This window comes from Salvelinus fontinalis, chromosome 33 (genome assembly GCF_029448725.1).
Source record: "Salvelinus fontinalis isolate EN_2023a chromosome 33, ASM2944872v1, whole genome shotgun sequence".
In the NCBI taxonomy this organism is placed as follows: domain Eukaryota; kingdom Metazoa; phylum Chordata; class Actinopteri; order Salmoniformes; family Salmonidae; genus Salvelinus; species Salvelinus fontinalis.
In genome coordinates, this window is record NC_074697.1 from 50,249,668 (window position 1) to 50,271,262 (window position 21,595).

General features: G+C 43.9%; 1 protein-coding gene across 1 annotated transcript in view; it reads right to left on the minus strand.

Annotated features, from left to right (window-relative positions):
• The window catches only part of col4a3 (collagen, type IV, alpha 3), a 120,405-nt gene extending 99,495 nt beyond the window's left edge, over positions 1 to 20,910 (minus strand). Inside the window, exon 1 of the mRNA XM_055896596.1 lies at positions 20,062 to 20,910. Within this exon, the coding sequence (XP_055752571.1) occupies positions 20,062 to 20,151 (90 nt within the window). The 5' untranslated portion in view covers positions 20,152 to 20,910. The remainder of the gene's footprint in view (positions 1 to 20,061) is intronic.
• Between the last annotated feature and the right edge of the window lie 685 nt (positions 20,911 to 21,595).

Consider the following 21,595-nt stretch of genomic DNA (forward strand, 5'->3'; position numbering starts at 1 on the left):
TTGCTCAAGGGAACAACGGCAGGGGGTGGTGTCTAGGATGCTGCCCGCTCATTACTCACCAGATTTTTCGAGTCAGATTTGAGATTCAAACTAGCAACCCTCCTAACCGCTACACTACCTGTGTTAGGTCTCATGCATGGTTAAGGAGTACCCGACGACAGTGTGTCACTGAGCAGAAACAAGAGTGAACTGAGAACAGGCCACATAGCATAGCAGTTTTGTCCCAGAGTTCCTGAGTACCTCTCTTGTGTGTGTGTGACTGGGATTTAAACCAATACCGCTATAATCCCTGAGGACTAATGTAGGGAGTGTAGGGATTGGTGAGGACGGCCGAGGGGGGAAATGGTTGGGGTTGGAGGGGTTTGAGGGGGGTCCCCATGCAAGGATGTCTGCGGTGCTGGGAACAGCACCCTCTGACCACCCGCTTTCCCCTGCCTCACTCCACCATCCCCCACCGACGGGTGACTTCCTGGCGGATCGGCGTGCCTGTTGCTCTCTCTCATTCTGCTCGGAGTGTGAAACCACGCAGAAGACAAACAGGCCGGGATCCAAGCTGCCCATCGAAAGCCCCCGGGGAGGGACAGTGGTGGAGCTCTGGTCTGAATAGGGGGGCACTCTGAAACAACAAAGCAACAGCACAAAGGGCTGAATAGGAAGACTAAAACAACAGGGGTTGTGGCTGTGGCTTGTGGGATGTAGGGATGTGGGACTGACCAGGACCTGAGCTCTCTGTCTGGAGCAGTATGTCTGTCTGGAGCAGAGCTCTGTCTGTCTGTACTTTGTCCGTCTGTCCATCTGTCACCACTGCAAATCACCACTGTCTGTGGAGACTCAACTTGTTCAATACATATAAATCAAATGTAGGTGCTACCATATCAAACACTTTGGACGCACCTAAGAATTTCTGACTAAAGAGGTTCAGGTTGTTGAGACCGAGCGCCTTCTAGATAAATGGTTGAACGGATTCCTGTCTCATCATTATTGAATTGTTATAAAGACGTGGTTATAAAACCCACAAACTATTCTGTCCGGAAGAAGTTGGTTTTACATGTTCAACATTTTTTATTTTCCAAGGTACAGTCTAGGCTTATATGAGCCCAGTGTTTTGCTAGCAGAGGCAAGTGCATAGTCGAGCGAGCAAGGAGAAAGTTAGCATGGTCATAGATGGCAGAAAGAAATTTGAGACGGACGTTGGAGCGGGAAAACAATGTGATGGAACAGTGAGTAAAGAACTTGATCATTAAAAGCTTACATAGGTATTTATCTTGTCCAGCTGGGATAGGGCAGTGTGCAGTGCAGTGGCGATTGCGTCGTTCATGGATCTGTTAGGGCGATACGCGAATTGTTGTGGGTCTAGGGTGTCGGAAAGTTAGTTCAGCTACTTTCCCTTTATTGGGTACAAGAACAATGGTGGAATCAAGTGGGGACAACAGAGTGGGATATGAAGAGATTAAATATGTCTGTTAACAATCCAGCCAGCTCTGCACATGCTCTGAGGATGCAGCTTTGGATGCCATCTAGGCTGGCAGCCTTTCAAGGGTTAACACGCTTAAATGACACGTCGGCCATGGAGAACTAGAGCAAACAGACCTCGTGAGCGCCGGGAACCCGGGTCGGTGACTTGATGTAGTTTTCCTCGAAGCGGGCAAAGGTGTTTCTCTTGTCCGGGAGCGAGGAGTTGGTGTCCGCAATGTGGCTGGCTTTTTTAAATCCGTGATTGTCTGGAGTCCCTGCCACATACATCTTGTGTATGAGCCGTTGAATTGCAACACACCACTTTGTCCCTGTACCGTCGTGTTGCCTCTTTGAATGCCTTTACGGAGGTTGTAGCGGGTCTGTTTGGACACGTCCATGGTTCGCGTTTTCAGTTGTTCGTTAATGCTCCAATCTATCCACGGATTTTGGTTTGGATATGTTCTAATCATCACAGTGGGAACAACATTCTCTATGCACTTCCTGATGAACCCAGTCATAAAGTCAGTGTATAGGTCTATAATATTCTCAGAGGCGACCTGGAACATTCCCCAGTCCACATGATTAAAACAATCTTGAAGCATAGATTCTGATTGATTGTTTAATATATTCTTTGAAGAGGTAGGTTTCAGGTGCTTTCGGAAGATGGGCAGGGACTCTGCTGTCCTAGCTTCAGGGGGAAGCTGGTTCACAGGGGTGGTAGGGCCAAGAGACCAGAGGTGGCAGAACAGAGTGTTCAGGTTGGGGTGTAGGGATTGAGCATAACCTGAAGGTAGGGAGGGGCAGTACCTCTTGCTGCTCCGTAGTCTCTGCTCCATGGTCTTCTAGTGGATGTGAGCCTCGACCGGAAGCCAGTGGAGTGTGCGGAGCAGCTGGGTGACATGGGAGAACTTGGAAGGTTAAAAACTAGGATAAGTTGCAGGGGTTTGATGCCACAAGCAGGGGGCCCAGCCAACAACAAGTTGCAGTAGTCCAGAAGGGAGACGACAAGTGCCTGGATTAGGACATGCGCCGCTTCCTGTGTGAGGTAGGGTCGTACTCTACTGCTGTTGTAGAGCATGAACCTGCAGGAGCTAGTCACTGTTTGAAGTTGGCAGAGAACAACATGGTGTTGTCCAGGGTCACGCCAAGGTTCCTTGCACCCAGGGAGGGCAACACTGGAGTTGTCAACCGTGATGGAGAGATTTTTGAGCGGGCAGGCCTTCCCCGGATGAAGAGCAGCGCCGTCTTGTTGAGGTTGATCTTGGGGTGGTGGGCCATCATCCAAGCTGAAATACATGCCTTCGCTGCTATAACAGCCTCCACCCTTCTGGGAAGGCTCGCAGTCGGCCTTTCAATTCATCCCAAAGGGGTTCGATGGGGTTGAGGTCAGGGCTCTGTGCAGGCCAGGCGAGTTCTTCCACACCGATCTCAACAAACCATTTCTGTATGGACCTCGCTTTGTACCTGGGGGCATTATCAAGCTGAAACAGGAAAGGGCCTTCCCCAAACTGATACCACAAAGTTGGATGCACAGAATCATCTAGAATGTCATTGTATGCTGTACCGTTAAAATGTCCCTTCACTGGAACTAAGGGGCCTAGCCCAAACCATGAAGAACAGCTCCAGACTATTATTCCTCCTCCACCAAACTTTACATTTGGCACTATGCATTGTGGCAGGTAGCGTTCTCCTGGCATCCGCCAAACCCAGATTCGTCCGCACTTAACCTTTCCTGAAACAAGTCACATATACCCGGAGAGAGCCATGATTTCGTAAAACAGAGTATGTTACCATTCTTGTGAATGTTAGCGAGTAATATACTCGGAAGCAGTGTACGGTATGCACTCCGCCTGTCTGACTAGGGCCCCACTCCTATCTTTTCTCCAGTGTCTGTGTTTTGGTGCAGCTCCCGGGATAAATAGAGCTGTCTCGGGAAGTTCAAACAAAGGATCCATGTCAGGGAAGTCCAATTTCTGCTCGAATTTCTGGTAAGTGACCGTCGATCTAATATCCAAAAGTTATTTCCGTCTGTAGGTAATGATACAAGAAACATTCTGAGCATATATTGTAAGAAATAAGACTAAATACGGCAAAGTTGCCTTGGAGCTAGAAACTGGGCGACGTGTCTGTCGAGGCACATGTTGCCGCTGTGGCAAAGTGGGACATCAGGTGTCTAGTGTTGCAGGGTATCCCGAAACATCGGTACTTGATCGATACTAGAACATAAACAACTATTTTGTACTAGAATTGGTTTTACTTTCGGGACTTCTGTAAAATGTGTCTCAAGTCGTATACTGACTTGGAGGATGAAGTTTGTCTATCAGAGCAGCCAATATCCACTTTAGTACGAGCGCACCATGCATGTCTCTTGCCTGCTCTAATTACTCATTGCTAGAGCTAGCTCTCTAGTGTGGAGCTTACATGATGCAGCCCAGACTCCCAGTGCAGGAACCAGTGCACTGGAAGTCTGGGCTGCATCATGTTAGCTCCACACTCATGCTGCACAGAAGTTAACACACTTGAATAATGCAACACGGCATGTAGAAATGTTAATTACTGTTTGCAAAACGATATCCATGAAGGCTAGAACACTTTACAATGCAAGAAGATACAGTTAGCTTCCAGATTTATATGCTAACTTTCCTTGCTAGAAGTTTCATTGAAAAGTATAAAACAATCCGAATGGAAAGAGACCCATTGAAATCACGTCTTAGAATGTATATGTTGCCACCCTAGGGTCACGCACAACCCATAAAGGACATTTGATATTTTATTATTCAAAAAACATCAAATACCATTAAATACCGTCATATCGTAAAAAGACGTTTTGGTGATGTTTTGGTATTGAGTATCGTGGTGGTATCAACTATTGTGATACTAAACCTTGTACCGGTATCGAAGTCAAAATTCTAGCATTGGATTGCCGAGCCTGTGGTAAAAAAAGAGCCACATCAAACAAGATTGCAGGAACAAAAAGAGCTCAGAGAAAACGTCAAAGACTGAAAAAAAGAAAGAGATTCCAACTAAAGAAAAGAGACATGTTCACGCTGTTGAGCAAGAGAACGCAGAGGTGAGTGACTCATTAGACGAGGAAGTCACACTGAATATATTGACTGTTGCTGGGGGCACGCATGGGTACTATGTCTCTCCCTTGCTAGAGGGGCAACCAGTGCGTATGGAGATTGACATAGGGCCAGCTGAGTTATTATAATTGTTTTACTTTTTCTCTCTGCAAATACCATTTTATTTTATCTGATCTCTTGTGTCAGGCACAGTCTATTAAAAGACACTGAAACACCTTCCACTTCAGCCAGCACACATTGTGTTAAAGACTTACACAGGTGAAATTGTGTGCCGTGAGAGGCATCACTGAGGTCACCGTTCAGTTAAACGGACAAACTGAAAAGTTGCCACTACATCACTGCTGGGACGTTCGTTGTTGGAGAGAGGGTAGACCTGTGTCTCCAATTTTTAAAAAAACATTGAGAAGTCTTTAATGGAGAGATGGGTAGTATGAAATACATTAATGTGAAGCTTAGCATTAAGCCAGACAGCCACCCAAAGTTTCTGAAAAAATGTCCGGTACCTTATGCATTCAGACCAAAAGTTGAGGCTGACTCTACGCTTTAGTCAAGAACAAAGTACTGGAGCCAGTCAGCGTGAGTGAATGGGAAACACCCATCGTACCAGTCCTTAAGAAGGATGGCGGAATCAGGATACGTGGGGACTTTAAAGTCACAGTGAACCCTGTGTTGTCCGCTGAGCAGTATCCGCTACCACACAACAACCTTTTCACAAGTTTGGATGGGGGTCAAAAGTTCAGAAAAATCAACCTCTGCCAAGCTTACTTGCAGACGCATGTGGATTAAAAGTCAATGGAGCTGTTGACCACCGTGACACACAAGGGGCTCTTCGGGTAATGTTGTCTACCGTTTGCAATCACAAGTGTGCCAACCCTATTCCAGTGGGTGATGGACCAGATCTTGAGTGGATTGCCAGGAGTACAATGCGACCTGGATGACATCCTCCTTACTGGAAAAGACAAAAGGAACTATCTCCAGAACTTGGATACGACCTTACAGAGATTGAAGGACTATGGACCGCAAGTCCGTGAAGACACATGTGCATTCTTCCAATCATTGGTTGAATACCTCAGACAAGTCATCGATGCCACAGGCCTTCACAAGGATCTGTTCACGGTCAAGGCTATCTTGGACAACCCCAGCTCCTCAGAACGTGAGCCACCTAAATTCTTCCCTGGGGTCACTGAACTACTATGCATGCTTTATTCCGAGCTTAGCAAAAACTGGAGATGCTGCATTAGTTGCTTTGTCAAGACAAAATATGTAAACGAACTGAACAACGCGAGGAAGCATCCGTGACAAACAAAGGAACCACTACTGAAATCGGAGGCACTGACACACTTTGACTTGTCATTGCCCATCTGACTAGCATGTGATGCTAGTCCACATGGTATGGGAGCAGTCGTGTCCCATATCATGCCATTCAAGGAAGAGAGGCCGATCGCTTACGCATCAAGGACATTGAACAAAACAGAAAGAAACTATGCACAGATAGAAGCCCTAGGCAGAGTTTTTTGGGGGTAAATACATTTCACCAGTATCTATATGGCAGGAAGTTCATCCTTCTTACAGACAATCATCTGCTCATGAGCATACTGGAATTCCGTCACTTGATGCAAGCAGAATGGAAAGGTGAGCTTTGTTGTTGTCAGAGCTGCACTGCAAAGCAGATGGACTTTCTAGGTCGCCACTACCTGTGGTCAAGCTGGAGCCGTGCCAAGTTGACATCTTCTACGTCAGACAAGTGGAAAAACGCACCACTCACTTCAACACGAATGTGGAGAAACACCAGAGACGAACCGGTGTTATCTGAAGTGACGGAACATGATCAAAGGTAAAAACAACGCTCCAGAACTGAAACATTACCCTTCAAGGAGAACCGAGCTGTCAGTACAGACTGGTTGTTTGCTGTGGGGGAGGAGAGTAATCATTCCACCTTCGCCAAGGAAACCAGTTTTGCAGCAGCAACACGCAGGTCATTGTGGAAGGGTTCACACGAATGAAATCCCACAGTGCTACTTCTGGTGGACCTGGATTGGATGGAAGCATTGAGTTGAAAGCGGAAAAACATGTTCCTCGTGTCAGAAGAGTTGCGTGGCAACGCATACACATCGACTTCCCAGGTCCATCCGAAGACATGTTCCTCGTGTCAGAAGAGTTGCGTGGCAACGCATACACATCGACTTCCCAGGTCCATCCGAAGACATGTTCCTCGTGTCAGAAGAGTTGCGTGGCAACGCATACACATCGACTTCCCAGGTCCATCCGAAGACATGTTCCTCGTGTCAGAAGAGTTGCGTGGCAACGCATACACATCGACTTCCCAGGTCCATCCGAAGACATGTTTCTTGTGGTCGTGGATGCTGATAGCAAGTAGCCAGAGGTTGCCATCGTGAGACGCTTGGGGAGGTGTTTAGTCGGGTTTGGATAGCTACTCCAACCCGTTAGCAACAACGGACCCAAGAAATGGCCACGTCCCTACAGGCGAATGGCGTACAGCACATCAGGTCTACACCGTATCATCAATCTACCGGGCTGGTGGCGAGGTTTGTACAGACCATGCTTTTGTATAGAACATGCTTTAAAAGCATCTCAGGGTTAAGGGACACTGCACTGATGCTTGAACAGCTTCCTGCTATTCTACAGGCTTCGCCTGCATTGCTACTCATAAAGGGAGAGCTACTCACAAGCTTTGACCTACTCAAACCTCAGAATGCAAAGGAGACAGTGCAACGTCAACAGGAGAGTCAAGTCAAACATTGTGAACTGTGAGTCAGGTTACTCTAGGAGAGATAGGCGGGCACCTAGATGCTTGGACTTGTAGAACACAGATTATAATGAGGTTTACAATATTATTTTTTTTATAGATCTGAGCTTTTTACACCTCATAAATGTGGTAACACCTTTATGAAACTAGTCATAACACCTTTATGAGTGTTGCAGTATCATTCATAACAACCTTCCTAACACATTTGTTCAACATCCTTCATAAGGAGTTTTCAAAATAAAAGTCCCCGTATTTATCCATTTATCCATTATATTTATCCAGTATTTTTACTGTCACAGTACCCAGCCTCCTGACACACTATTTACATAGGCTGGAAGCAGCACAGGGCCAGCCTTACAGCATTACCTTGTACCAGTTAAGGGGTTAAATACCTTGCTCAAGGTCACAAGGGCAGTAGAGGATGGCACCTGTCTTGGGTGTAGTATCTTTCATTTACATAAGTTAGCCGTGCTTGATTGAGCTTATCTGACGCAATGTAATCAATGGAACATTACCAACAGTACAAACCCCACACACCCATCTGGCACTCCAGCAGGCTCAAGCAAAAAACTCAAATAGTTTATAAACCCATGGCACCTGAGCAATTGTTTGCCATTGTAATGTGCTAGTAAGCAATCTTATACACCTTTCAAACCAACACGTTTTTCTGCCAACTTTAGCATCCCGACAACTTTTTGCACAATTTTCTTTATATATGAAAGGTATTGCCGGTGACAAAGCCTCAACTTTTATTTCCGCCAACCGACCTAGTCATGATTGCGGTAAGGTTCTGCCTACGGCTTAGTATGAAATGTAGCCATTATGCTGAGGCGGCATTGGCATGCACTACGCTCTTGATAGTTGCTAGGCAGCGCCTGTTACTACTATCCTCCTGGGGGTTCTAAACTTGGTGAGGCATGTCACTTCACCCACCTGTTCGCATAGCCCGCCACATGCACTGTTTTCTTAACCACAACTAGTGGTTAAAGAATCACTGCTTTGAGACAAGGGTGGGGACTCGTCTTGATAAATCAATCAACGTCATATTTTCGTTTTCACTAAATCTCCGATTGGATATTGGTTAGGCTACAATTAGGTTGTAGAAATGTTAGCTTGGTTGAGGTGAGTGCTGCCCATGATCATCTTGTCTAGTTGGCTCATTTATTAGAACTGATCAGAATAATTTGCCAGCATGTTATGTAGCTTAAACAAGTTGATTATTTTGTTCCTCAATCACAGTCGCTTAGTAAATAGCCTATGCCTAGAGGAGAGGAGAGAAGAAAGTAACACGGGGCGAAAGTAACATTCCCATTTTCTCAGATAAGAAAGAAGATAGAATGAAGTAGTGAAGTCAGCATGTTCCTAATGCGGAGGAAAAGCTATCTGAAAACAAAACTCTCCATGTTTCGCAGAGTTAAACAAAAATTGGTTTTGAGCAATGTAAGTTAAAAAAACTGACCCATTAGTGTTTTTCGGTTGTAGAGTTTTGTTTTGTTTAGTTGTTTAAGGTTTCAAACATAGGTAATTTTCTTAACCCATCTCGTGACTAAATGACAGCATAGGTCTCATGTATCATGCTAGTTTGGGTGTTAGCCTGGGAGAAGTTACAGGAGAGACAGGTGGGACGAAAGAAACAAAATGTTAACTGAAGACCTGGAATAAAATAAAATGCATGTTTAAGCTAGGGTTAACACCCCTACCCCTACAATACATGTTGTGTGATCTTTAGTGACCACAGAGAGTCTGAGTACCTGTTTAACATCCCATCTGAAAGACCACACCCTACACAAGGCAATGTCCCCAATCACTGCCCTGGGGAATTGGGATTATTTTTCTTTTGACCAGAGGAAAGGGTGCCTCCTACTGGCCCTCCAACACCACTTCCAGAAAAATCTGGACTCCCATCCAGGGACTAACAAGGACCAACCCTGCTTAGCTTCAGCAGCAAGCCAGCAGTGAGATGCAGGGTGGTATGCTGCTGGAAAGTCTAAGAAGTGGTATATCTGTTCTATATGCGCTATTTCTATGCTTCCCTTGCTTAAGTTTTGTTTTTGCATCTTTTACTTTTGGTTTTGTACACCAGCTTCAAACATGTGAAAATACAATATTATTGGTTATGGAAAATACATTTCACAGAGGTTTAGATGGTACATTGACTCCCCACACTACACTTGCTTGTTCTGTCACATAAACTGAAATTAGGCGAACTATTCACATTTTTGCAACCAGGAAATGGCAGAGCCATTTCTGCATTATGCATCGTTAAGTCAACATTGAATGACCGTAATTGAAACTGTGCCCTCTCTGAATCGTGGCATTGAACGCTATAGCAGGATTCTTTCTCTTCACAACTGGCAACGTGATTATTGAAGCTCAACGAGTGTAACGTTTGTTGACCATTTTGATTCCTTTTGGAAACAAAACCCGTTTTATAAGGAGGATGGGATCCACCCAAATGATTTGTATTCCTGGATCCTTTCACAGATCCTTTCTTTGAGACAAGCACTTATCAATGACCCAAGCCCAGCTCAGCTAACCCCTACCATTGTGTCGCTGACTCCTCATAACGCTTTAGTAAATGTATATTCTACCAGGGGCCTTGGCTAGACACAATGTAACTGCTGATCCTACAGCAATTGTTCGCAGCAATCATGTGCCTATGAACCAGATTTATGCTGTTAAACACTGCGTGCCCTAGTAGGAAGTCCATTGTGTGCAGCTCATACTGCACTATCATAAGTAGCATGAGAATATCTACTTCTGCTAAGCTTCCCACAAAAGTAATGAAAACAATCAAGCATCCCAGAAAAACCCTTTAATTAAATAGCCCACGTTTACATATGTAGCTGAAGAAACAAGGTTCTTGAAATTAAAAACATGCTAGTAACCGATGACATTCATATTCATATCTTTGAAACTCACTTTAGACAATACCTTTGATGACACAGTGGTAGCAATACAATGTTATACAGAAATACAGAAATACAAAATTGCCAGTGGTGGAGGTGCTGCTGTTTCTATTCCAAACCACATTTCTGTAAAGATTAGAGAGGATCTCATGTTAAATACTGTTGAAGTAATATGACTACAGGTTCGTCTGCCTTGCCTAAACCCATTCTTGTCGGAAGCTGCTATAGACCCCCAAGTGCTAACAGTAAGTATCTGGATATTATGTGTGAACTGCTTGATAATATATGTGATATCAACAGAGAGGTATATTTTCTGGGTGGTTTAAATATTGACTGGCTTTCATCAAGCTGCCCACTCAAGAAAACGTTTCAAACGGTAACCAGTGCCTGCAACCTGGTTCAGATTATCAGTCAACCTACCATTTAAATTTGTAATTTTTATTTAACCTTTATTTAACTAGGCAAGTCAGTTAAGAACTAATTTTTATTTACAATTACGGCCTACCCCGGGCCAAACCCTAACCCAGACGACCTTGGGGCAATTGTGACCCGATTCTGGAAACTAGGCGTATGCCGCAAGTCACAACTTTTCTTGTGAGCTGTTTGAACATAAAGAATATATTTTAATCAAAATGTGTTTTTTGGCAGAAATGCCATCTCGAACATGTGAACTTTCATGTGCCTTAATAACAAACTTGTACGGCATCTGTAAATGAATTCAGCAAAAAATAAAAGTGCCATCTCACTGTCAACTGTGTTTATTTTCAGCAAACTTAACATGTGTAAATATTTGTATAAACATAACAAGATTCAACAACTGAGACAAACTGAACAAGTCCCACAGACATGTGACTAACAGAAATGGAATAATGTGTCAAAAGTAACAGTCAGTATCTGGTGTGGCCACCAGCTGCATTAAGTACTGCAGTGCATCTCCTCCTCATGGACAGCACCAGATTTGCCAGTTCTTGCTGTGAGATGTTACCCCACTCTTCCACCAAGGCACCTGAAAGTTCCCGGACATTTCTGGGGGAATGGCCCTAGCCCTAGCCCTCACACTCCGATCCAACAGGTCCCAGACATGTTCAATGGGATTGAGATCCGGGCTCTTCGCTGGCCATGGCAGAAGACTGATATTCCTGTCTTGCAGGAAATCACGCACAGAACGAACAGTATGGCTGGTGGCATTGTCATGCTGGAGGGTCATGTCAGCATGAGCCTGCAGGAAGGGCACCACATGAGGGAGGAGGATGTCTTCCCTGTAACGCACAGCATTCAGATTGCCTGCAATGACAACAAGCTCAGTCCGATGATGCTGTGACACACCGCCCCAGACCATGGCGGATCCTCCACCTCCAAATCGATCCCGCTCCAGAGTACAGGCTGTGGTGTAACGCTCATTCCTTCGACGATAAACGCAAATCTGACCATCACCTTTGGTGAGACAAAACCACGACTCGTCACTGAAGAGCACTTTTTGCCAGTCCTTTCTGGTCCAGCGATGGTGGGTTTGTGCCTATAGACGACGTTGTTGCCGGTGATGTCTGGTGAGGACCTGCCTTACAACAGGCCTACAAGCCCTCAGTCCAGCCTCTCTCAGCCTATTGCGGACAGTCTGAGCACTGATGGAGGGATTGTGCGTTGCTGGTTTAACTCGGACAGTTGTTGTTGCCATCCTGTACCTGTCCAGCAGGTGTGATGTTCAGATGTACCGATCCTGTGCAGGTGTTGTTACATGCGGTCTGCCACTGCGAGGATGATCAGCTGTCCATCGCGTCTCCCTATAGCGCTGTCTTAGGCGTCTCACTGTACGGACATTGCATCTGCAGACCTGATACCTCCTTGCAGCATCCCTAAGGCACGTTCACGCAGATGAGCAGGGACCCTGGGCATCTTTCCTTTGGTGTTTTTCAGAGTCAGTAGAAGGGCCTCTTTAGTGTCCTAAGTTTTCATAACTGTGACCTTAATTGCCTACCATCTGTAAGCTGTTAGTGTCTTAACGACCGTTCCACAGGTGCATGTTCATTAATTGTTTATGGTTCATTGAACAAGCATGGGAAACAGTGTTTAAAATGATTTACAGTGAAGATCTGTGAAGTTATTTGAATTTTTACGAAATATCTTTGAAAGACAGGGTCCTGAAAAAGGGTTTATGAATAAAATTGTTAAATTACGAGCCTCATTGGTTAAGCCATAGAAAACTCCAGCAACCTAACCACTAGCTGTCACGATCGTCTATAGGAGAGAGTGAGGACCAAGGCGCAGCGCGTGAAAAGAACATCTTCTTTTATTAAGAAGAGAACAAACACAAAACGAAACCACTTTAACAAAATAACAAACAGACGAACGTGAAGCTAAGAATGAACTAGTGCATACATGCAACATAGAACATCGACATAGACAATTCCCCACAAACAGCTAAAGCCTATGGTTACCTTAAATATGGCTCCCAATCAGAGACAACAATAACCAGCTGTCTCTAATTGAGACCCAATTCAGGCAACCATAGACTTTCCTAAACACCTACACTCAACCATAGACACAGCTAGACAACTATACTAAACATAAACCCAACTACTCTAAATAAACCCCCTAAACCTTACAACCACCCTAGACACTACAAAACCCACATAAATTACCCATGTCACACCCTGACCTAACTAAAATAATAAAGAAAACAAAGAATACCAAGGCCAGGGCGTGACACTAGCCATGATTGGCTGAAATAATGACTGGGCTGGACATGCCGAGAGATGTGTTCGGATTGGTCTGCCATATAAAAGGGATCTGTCTATTTGAGCTCGTCAGTCTATGTTGGTAATCTTGTCGAACGCGGCTTTTAACAAAAATATATATTGTGTAGTGGAGCTGCATAAGTGTGGCACTCCACTTTCTGGAGGATCAAGTTTTGAAATCAGTGGAATTAGAGTATGATAGCCAAAGACATGGAGAAAACACCTATCTCCGGATTACATGTTCAAACTAAGGGGAACCGGGGTTTGGCATTCCTGACAGGGAGATGCGTCCATCATGCATGATGATGTATACAGGTAAGATAGTCTAGCGTTAGATAGCTACATTTTCAGATACTACACATTTCTAATTTTGACAGAAAGTGGTTTCATTTCAAGCTAAACTGTACTGTTAGCTAGCTAACATTGAACCTGGTTGGTTAGCTCCCAGCACTGTGGCATTGTTTGGCACTTTGTTCATTGTTGTTTAACTAGCTAACGTTAGTTGGCTGGCTCATTAGCTAAAGTTACGTGACGTGTGTACAACACCCGTTGAATATGGCCGGTGTCAGTAAACATCTGCAAAAAAGTGTAATGAAATTGTTGCCAGCAGAGCTGGTTAGGCTGTTTTCATGTTATCCAGAGGTAACAAATCATTGGCCAGAGCATCAAGTGTGCGCTCCGAGAGCGAAACGAGATGGGTGGGGCTAAAGCTTAAGAGGGTGTGAACGATGCTGAATGGGTGTAGACAAAGAAGAGCTCTGCACTAAAAATCAAAACAATCAAAGGCCGTTTTCTCAAAAGTTTACAAGTTGATCAACTTTCAAAGCAGAATTACTTTCCCATTATTCCTCAAATGCAGTGTATGATATATCATTTTGTAGCTCTGAGTTACTACTTTAATCCAATGTAAAAAAAAGAATTTCAAATTTTGCTACTTAAGACCAAATCCAGGTGGTGAGTCACAATTGTGCAACGCCCTATGGGACTCAGAATCACAGCCAGTGAAACAGCCTGGAATCGAACACGGGTCTGTAGTGACACCTCAAGCAATGAGATGCCTTGTTCAGAGGCAGTACGACAGATTTTTACTTTGTCAGCTCAGGGATTTGATCCATCAACCTTTCGGTTCCTGGCCCAATGTTCTAACCACTAGAGCCACCTGCCACCCCTTAATAACACATGATAACACATGATAACATAAGCACTATACACACACGTACACATGGATTTTGTGTTGTGGAAGGGAAGTAGGGGCCTGAGGGCACACACTTAGTGTGTTGTGAAATGTGTTATGAATGTATTGTAGTGTTTTTAAAATTGTATAACTGCCTTTATTTTGCTGGAACCCGGGAATAGTAGCTGCTGCCTTGGCAGCAAATGGGGATCCATAATAAATACAGCCTACAGACTCTGTTTGATGTCAGTCTTCATTGAGAATATCTGTGCTGGGTGACATCTGGTGCTGGTAGGCTTCTGGTGCTGGCGGCAAGATGGTGCTGACAGGCTTTATTACATTTATATCAAATCAATTGCACAAAGTCATTGTCCTTTTTGTTTGCTGTCACAGTTTACCATAGGGTGACATAAACTAAATTTAGAACTAGTACTTAATTCGTTTTCTGTCCGGATACCTTTTTGCTCTTAAGTAGTTTCCTAAGAAATAACATTTTACTTGAGTAAATTACATCTAAGTAACATTATTTTACTTAAGTACAGATTTTCAGCATCCACCTCTGCAAGTTATACATAGCCTAACTGTAAAACGTGTACGAGCATCCCCCCGGAACAAATTTTATCATTCTCACAGTAGGCCAACATCTGTCAATCAACTGATGGCCTAAATCAGTTCATCAATTTAGCCAGGGAAACACAAACAGTAGTTTATCGTTTTTCACACCTTTTTGTTGTGAAAAAATGGAATAGACAAAAGGTGGAAATTATAGGCAATTAGTAAGACACCCCCAAAAAAGGAATGGTTCTGCAGGTGGTGACCACACACCACTTCTCAGTTCCTATGCTTCCTGGCTGATGTTTTGATCACTTTGAATGCTGGCGGTACTTTCACTCTAGTGGTAGCATGAGACGGAGTCTACAACCCACACAAGTGGCTCAGGTAGTGCAGTTCATCCAGGATGGCACATCAATGCGAGCTGTGGCACTAGTCCTACAGAGGGGGTGAACATTGTATCTGGGGCAGTAATGAGTTCCTAGTCCAGAGTCTCAATACTGAACCTGTGTAGTCATGACTAGTACAGGTGATATGGAATCTAGGATGCCCAAGAGGTGAGGCTGTGGCGCACGCAGCACACTGACTGTCTAAATGCAGAGTGATCTGAGATTCACAGTGACAAGACTGAGCCTGTGCCTCATCAGATGTCTACTGCAGATAACAGCCGCTGTAAAACAAATACACACGACAAGGGGGAATTGTTCTCACCGCAAACGTACCACACTTTTACACTGTGAACACAAGCCACCCTTACACCAGCCTGGCCCTCTTCTCACCATACACACGCACAAATGTACACGCACATTAGGACAACATTAACACATTAACATTAACACACTCTAATTTGAGCATTCTACTTTATACCTGCCGCCTCCATAACATCCCTCCCTCACCCCACCCCAGTCTGCCATACATATAGGCTATATTTTTTAAAGATCTAAATACGCACTTTCAATCAGGAGTTGGCTGTCCGATTTTAAACTGCATAGACATCAATCCTTTATTCGTCATATATTGTTAGAATGATCGAAGCATTGTGCAAAGCCTGTGGTGGAGCGGTTTCGCTCAAGGCCAGTCACAAATATGCCTTCTCCATTGAGGTTTTCTTAAGTCCAGGACTACATTTAATCTGTGTCCGGGAAACCATCCTTTAACCTTCCACCAAGCCTTGCCTGAAGCAATGTCCCAAACCAATGGACTTGATCAACAATAAAAATGATCTAAACTAGGCAAGTTAAGACCTCTCTGGGATATTCGGGACGCAAGCGTCTCACCTCAACAAAAGCCAGTGAAATTGCAGGGCGCCAAATTCAAAACAACAGAAATCCCATAATGAATTAATAATTCCTCAAACATACAAGTATTTTACACCATTTTAAAGATCAACTTGTTGTAAATCCAGCCACAGTGTCCGATTTCAAATAGGCTTTACGACGAAAGCACACCAAACGATTATGTTAGGTCAGTACCTAGTCACAGAAAAACACAGCCATTTTTCCAGCCAAAGAGAGGAGTCACAAAAAGCAGAAATAGAGATAAAATGAATCACTAACCTTTGATGATATTCATCAGATGACACTCATAGGACTTCATGTTACACAATACATGTATGTTTTGTTCGATAAAGTTCATATTTATATCCAAAAATCGCAGTTTACATTGGCGCGTTATGTTCAGTAGTTCCAAAACATCCGGTGATTTTGCAGAGAGCCACATCAACTTACATAAATACTCATTATAAACATTGCTAAAAGATACAAGTGTTATGCATGGAATTTTAGAACCACTTCTCCTTAATGCTGTGTCAGATTTAAAAAAAGATTTACCGAAAAAGCACACCATGCAATAATAATAATCTGAGTACAGTGCTCAGACAACAAAACAAGCCATACAGATATCCGCCATGTTGTGGAGTCAACAGAAGTCAGAAAAAGCATTATAAATATTCACTTACCTTTGATGATCTTCATCAGAATGCACTCCCAGGAATCCCAGTTCCACAATAAATGTTTGATATGTTCGATAAAGTCCATCATTTATGTCCAAATACATCCTTTTTGTTTGCGCGTTTAGTACACAATCCAAACTCACGAGCCGCGGGCAAGTCCAGGCGAAAGTTCAGACGAAAAGTCATATTACAGTTCGTAGAAACATGTCAAACGAAGTATAGAATCAATCTTTAGGATGTTTTTAAATCTTCAATAATGTTTCAACCGGAGAATTCCTTTGTCTGTAGAAATGCGATGGAACGCAGCTAACTCTCACGTGAGCACGCGTGATCAGCTCATGCCACTCTGGCAGACCTCTGACTCAATCAGCTCCCATTCCATCCTCCATCACAGTAGAAGCATCAAACAAGGTTCTAAAGACTGTTGACATCTAGTGGAAGCCTTAGGAAGTGCAATATGACCAAATTTCCACTGTATCTTGGATAGGCAAAGAGTTGAAAAACTACAAACATCAGATTTCCCACTTCCTGGTTGGATTTCTTAGGTTTTTGTCTGCCATATGAGTTCTGTTATACTCACAGACATCCTTCAAACAGTTTTAGAAACTTGAGAGCGTTTTCTATCCAAAACCAATTATATGCATATTCTAGCTTTTAGGACTGAGTAGTAGGCAGTTTACTCTGGGCACCTTTTTATCCAAGCTACTCAATACTGCCCCCCTGTCCCAAGGAAGTTAAGAACAAATTCTTATTTACAATGACGGTCTACCACGGCCTACCCCATGTTTTTCGATTTTTTAGCAAATTTTGTACAAATTAAAAACAGAAAAATCTTATTAAATAAGTATTCAGACCCTTGGCTATGAGACTCGAAATTGAGGTCAGGTACATCCTGCTTCCATTGATCATCTTTGAGATGTTTCTACAACTTGATTGGAATCCACCTGTGGTAAATTCAATTGATTGGAAATGATTTGGAAAGGCACACACCTGTCCACATAAGGTCCCACAGTTGACAGTGCTTGTCAGTGCAAAAACCAAGCCATGTGGTCAAAGGAAATGTCCATAGAGCTCCGACACAAGATTGTGTCGAGGCACAGATCTGGGGAAGGGTACCAAAATATTTCTCCAGGATTGAAGGTCCCCAAGAACACAGTGGCCTCCATCATTCTTAAATGGAAGACGTTTGGAACCACCAAGACTCTTCCTATAGCTGGTTGCCCGGCCAAACTGAGCAATCGGGGGAGAAGGCCCTTGGTCAGGGAGGTGACCAAGAACCCAATGGTCACTCTGACAGTGCTCCAGAGTTCCTCTGTGGAGATGGGAGAACCTTCCAGAAGGACAACCATCTCTGCAGCACTCCACCAATCACACCTTTATGGTAGAGGGCCAAATGGAAGCCACTCCTCTGTAATAGGCACGACAGCCCGCTTGGAGTTTGCAAAAAGGCACCTAATGGACTCTGACCGTGAGAAACCAGATTATCTGGTCTGATGAAACCAAGATTGAACCCTTTGACCTGAATACCAAGCGTCACGTCTGGAGGAAAACTGTCACCATCCCTACGTTGAAGCATGGTGGTGGCAGCATCAGGCTGTGGGAATGTTTTTCAGTGGCAGAAACTGGGAGACAAGTCAGGATTGAGGGAAAGATGAATGGAGCAAAATACAGAAAGATCCTTGATGAAAACCTGCTCCAGAGCGATCAGGACCTCAGACTTGGGTGAAGGTTCACCTTCCAACAGTACAACGACCCTAAGCACACAGCCAAGACAATGCAGGAGTGGCTTCGGGACAAGTCTCTGAATCTCTTTCAGTGGCCCAGCCAGAGCCCGACTTGAACCTGATCGAATATCTCTAGAGAGACCAGAAAATAGCTGCGCAGCGACGCTCCCCATCCAACCTGACAGAGCTTGAGAGGATCTGCAGAGAATAATGGGAGAAACTCCCCAAATACAGGTGTGCCAAGCTTGTAGCATCATACCCAAGAAGACTCAAGGCTCTAATCGCTGCCAAAGGTGCTTCAAATAAGTAATGAATAAAGTGTCTGAATACTTATGTAAATGTGCAAAAATGTCTAAAAACCTGTTAACGCTTTGTCATTATGGGGTATTGTGTGTAGATTGATGAGGGGGGAAAAAACGATTTAATGTATTTTAGAATAAGACTGTAACGTAACAAAATGTGAAATAATTAATCTGAATACTTTCCAAATGCACTGTATATTGATACATCTTTTCCTAATTTCCTCTTTCTTCATTTGCTGGATTTTCACCCACAGCGGCCAATCCACTGTTCATTATTAACTCCAACCCTCCAATGTCCACAGATTAACCCATCTTTCCCAGTGTAATGCCATTTTGTAATTTCCTTTTGCAATAGATCCCTCCATTTTACTGTGATGTCTTACGACGGTCCTGAACATCCCTATTTGTAAAGATTTGACTGATATTGCCCTAAAAATAAATACTTTACCCAAGAGTATAATGACATTTCCCATTGACTGATCGTGTTTTTTCAGATCCCCTAACAATACAGTTTGCAGGTCCATCTGAATCCTGAACAACCATTCCTGGACCTGACTCCAAAAGCGAGCAATCGATGGACAGTACCAGAAAATATGTTCCATAGATTCTGTTTCCTCCTGGCAGTCTGCACAAGGCGGACTGTTCAATGCCCCTTATTGAGCATTCTTTTATCAATAATTGAAATTACCATTCCCAGATTCCAGACTGTGCTTTTAGATGGGATAATGATGATGAAGATTATGAAAAATGTATTAATTAACAAACAGCGTAATGAGCTATCTGTGTGTGTGTGTGTGTGTGTGTGTGTGTGTGTGTGTGTGTGTGTGTGTGTGTGTGTGTGTGTGTGTGTGTGTGTGTGTGTGTGTGTGTGTGTGTGCGTGCGCACGCACGCAATAGCGCCTCTGTTGAAGCTGGCTGAATCTTTTTAACCATTTCCATTCTACCATATTAAAATTGTCATCACTCTACAACTAAATGCAATCTTTACCAGTAACCTAAAGCTTTGTAATACACTCGGCATGAGCCCTAGACCTGTAGAGGCAATAAATGACATCAACATAATTGAACTCTGACATAAATGCATTTTATACCCAGCTTAGCTCAACATAACGCTCCTGCTACACTAAGTAAACCTATGCTACCTGTACGAGTTAGGCTAACAATAATTAGGCTAACAATAATACGTCTATTGGTGGCTATTCAGGTGACACGTCATTTGAAGTAATTTCGGCTTGGATGACACATCAACTCAGCTACATCGTCAACTCAGATTCATGTACGCAATACACAATGGTTGAACAATATTTCCTATACAAATCAGTTATAACACATGCATGCTTGATATGCAGCTTACTTTATACTAATCTGAGCCCTTATAGCCTAATTCAGCGTGCTATTTTCATACTTACATCATCTGTGTATGCAGGTGTGATGATGCCGCTGAGCAGTAGCAACAGAACGCTCAGGAGCAGTGCGGGAAAAGTGAGAAAGTCTGTCATTTCATTACCTACAGCAGTTCCATACAACGTTGGCGTAAGCTCCGTTTCAGTTGGTTATCTTTGTTAACTGTAAAATCAATGCAGCAGCCCCCCTGAATAACTCGCTTTTAGAAATAAGAAGAAATAGCCTACTGCTCGCTATCACTGCGACAGGTTTCTGCACTTTGAAAGTTGGTGGTGTAACTCACTATCCGTGGATCCTGCGCGTGGCAAAGATAACCTCCCTCAAGACAGTGCCTTTACCTTTGAGCCCCATTCACACGTGCGACAGCTAAGTATTTCAAGGCTAAATAACACACCCAAGTCATAGGCTAAAAAGTGGAACCACTGAAATATAATAAGAACGAGTGGGACGTGCAAGCGTCGAATAAAATATTGTCTATGTAAACACGGGCACCCTCATAGATATCATCCTAACCAACTTGCCCTCTAAATACACCTCTGCTGTTTTCAACCTAGATCTCAGCGATCACTGCCTCATTGCCTGCATCCGTAATGGGTTAGCGGTCAAACGACCTCCACTCATCAATGTCAAACGCTCCCTGAAACACTTCAGCGAGCAGGCCTTTCTAATCGACCTGGCCGGGGTATCCTGGAAGGATATTGATCTCATCCCGTCAGTAGAGGATGCCTGGTTATTTTTTTTAAATGCCTTCCTCACCATCTTAAATAAGCATGCCCCATTCAAGAAATGTAGAACCAGGAACAGATATAGCCCTTGGTTCTCTCCAGACCTGACTGCCCTTAACCAACACAAAAACATCCAATGGCGTTCTGCAATAGCATCGAACAGCCCCCGTGATATGCAACTTTTCAGGGAAGCTAGTAACCAATATAAACAGGCAGTTAGAAAAGCCAAGGCTAGCTTTTTCAAGCAGAAATGTGCTTCCTGCAACACAAACTCAAAAAAGTTCTGGGACACTGTAAAGTCCATGGAGAATAAGAACACCTCCTCCCAGCTGCCCACTGCACTGAGGACAGGAAACACTGTCACCACAGAAAAATCCACTATAATTGAGAATTTCAATAAGCATTTTTCTACGGCTGGCCATGCTTTCCACCTAGCTACCCCTACCCCGGTCAACAGCACTGCACCCCCCCACAGCAACTCGCCCAAGCCTTCCCCATTTCTCCTTCTCCCAAATCCAGTCAGCTGATGTTCTGAAAGAGCTGCAAAATCTGGACTCCGAAAAATCAGCCGGGCTAGACAATCTGGACCCTTTCTTTCTAAAAATTATCTGCCGAAATTGTTGCAACCCCTATTACTAGCCTGTTCAACCTCTCTTTCGTGTCGTCTGAGAACCCAGTTGGGTTGGGGTGTGCTTCTAATGGCTGGGTCATTTTCTATTTTCAGTGTAAGCCTAATTACAATGTTGCTTATTATTTCTGTCTTCCCTACCATCCCACCCCCTCCCTTTCCTACACAATCAAGATACAATATTGC